This window comes from Triticum urartu, chromosome 7, assembly GCF_003073215.2.
Source record: "Triticum urartu cultivar G1812 chromosome 7, Tu2.1, whole genome shotgun sequence".
NCBI lineage: Eukaryota > Viridiplantae > Streptophyta > Magnoliopsida > Poales > Poaceae > Triticum > Triticum urartu.
The window spans coordinates 159,416,358-159,418,437 of NC_053028.1; the positions used below are offsets into that span (position 1 = coordinate 159,416,358).

General features: G+C 46.6%; 1 protein-coding gene across 1 annotated transcript; it reads right to left on the reverse strand.

Moving 5' to 3' along the window:
- Positions 1–646: 646 nt before the first annotated feature.
- Positions 647–1,444, reverse strand: LOC125518597 (citrate-binding protein-like). The gene is made up of 2 exons (XM_048683423.1): positions 1,120–1,444; positions 647–1,030 (listed from the first exon to the last, which is right to left on the reverse strand). Exons 1-2 carry the CDS (start codon positions 1,408–1,410, stop codon positions 647–649), a joined length of 675 nt encoding a protein of 224 aa, XP_048539380.1. The 5' UTR covers positions 1,411–1,444.
- Between the last annotated feature and the right edge of the window lie 636 nt (positions 1,445–2,080).

Below are 2,080 nucleotides of genomic sequence, written 5' to 3' on the forward strand. Positions count from 1 at the left end.
GGGGCCTTGGTCTACTTTATACAAACGGGTATGGCGAAAGCCTCCTCATCTCGGAGTAGGACTCAAGGCCATGCACGAGCAGGATTCCCGAGTAAAATGGGTGGTACCCATGGCCACTTTGCTAAGTAACCCACGTGGCGTCTAGCTTAGGAAGCCTGAAGGTATGCCAAAATCAGGCTAGCGCGTCTGTGTGGGCCCCATGGCCTGCGCACCCCTAGGCACATATGAATGTATATAGCATATATAGTACATTAGTACGATGGTACGACTAAACATTGTCACGTGATGCTTCTTACCACTACTATCATGAGGTGGTTGTCTATAAACAAGTATAGTTTGAAAGAAACATTCGGCACTAGAGAACAAATCTAGTGTGTTTTCATTGAAACAGGTCAATCCAACCTAGCTTGTTTTCATTGAAACTATGGTTCAACTTGTTATTGGAACAGTTCCTCAAAAAAAGAAAATTGTTATTGGAACAAGAGACTGTACATTAGAAAGAACATTGCGGGCATACATATAGAAAATAAATCCTCATATATATATATATATAAACATCATATGTAATAAATACTGTACTGTTAAACTTACAAATAAACAATACAAACATAATAACTCCAACATACATATAAATACGCAAAAAATTCTATTGCTTCTTGAAGATCCTGACGTCCTTCCAGCGAGACTCCATGCAGCTGGAGTCGTGGTTCTGCGCGTACACACCGAACTTGAAGTAGTGAGAGTCGCCCCCGCGGCCGTGGACATGCAGCTTCTGCTCGCCGTCGATGTACACGGTGAGCGTTGACACCTCGACGTCGTGGACCACGTTCAGCCGGAACCATCTGTCATAGATGGCGTCCTCCACCAGCTGCCGGTCGTAGTACCGCAGCGCACCATCGTAGACGTGCAGCATGAGCGTGGTGGCCGTCTCGCCGGCGCCGAAGACTTGCATGATAGACACCCCCGTTGTGCCGGAGGGGACGTACCCGTACCCCTCGAACTGCCAGACGCCGGAGGTGTAGTCGTACCCCTGCAAGCAGAAGAAGATCATTAAGATCACTAGACCTTAATTACACCCAAACGAAGTACAACTAATGATGTGGTAGCTAGTTAACTTACTGCCATCCTGATCTCAGTTCTTGGGCTGGTATGGCTCTGCTGGGCATGAGGCTTGTCGGAGGCGAGCACCCAGAGCTTCCGCACGGTGCCATCGAAGCTGTAGCGTGCGCCGCTCGCCTCGTCGTAGGGGCGCTGCAGCACAAAGTTGCTGTCGTCGAGCCTCACCGACGTGAATCCATAGGTCGGGTCGGCGGCTTTCGGTGCCCGTGCGCCCCTGGCCGCAGCGCATGACCACGACGCGAAGAAGACAAGCAGAAAGACACTAATCCAAGAGAGAGCGCGAGGAGCCATTGATACTACTTTATACTAAGTGTGTGGCTTCTGATTTTATTTGAGTTGTACTCTCTCTCGATGCACAGACTTGGGCGGATGAGATGGTGGGTGTAATCAAGTTCGCTGTGGTTTATATAGGCTCTGGCGATTTATCACCATATACCTTCAAAATTGTAGAATTGACAGCTTAATTAAATAGTTATCTTGATTTTACACGCAGAGGATACTTCGGATACATGCAGCTTCACTTGTTCAACGTGATTAGCATAATATATTCCTTTTTACTAGTGCATACGAGGTGACATTGGCTGACTAGGTATGGTGAACAGGCGGCAATTAACATTGACGGCACGCTGTTATTTTCGTGTTACCGATTGGTAATTCAAACGGAGAAAGCGATTGATTGACCCCCTACGCGGTGATAAATATACTGCGTGACCTGGACGACGGCAATGAGCTAAAAAAATGGAAATTGTTTCTCTGTTCAAGTGAGCATATACTAGAATTTTTATTCTTAGCACGTATTTCTTACTGTTTTTTCTTACCACAATACAGACGCAGACGTTTATACACTCATCCTTATTAACGTACACATGTACATCTTACCCCTATGAGCACCTCCGAGAGACTGAGCCGACGCATCTTCTTTAGATTAACGAAGTCATCACAGACACCTCGTAGATAACGA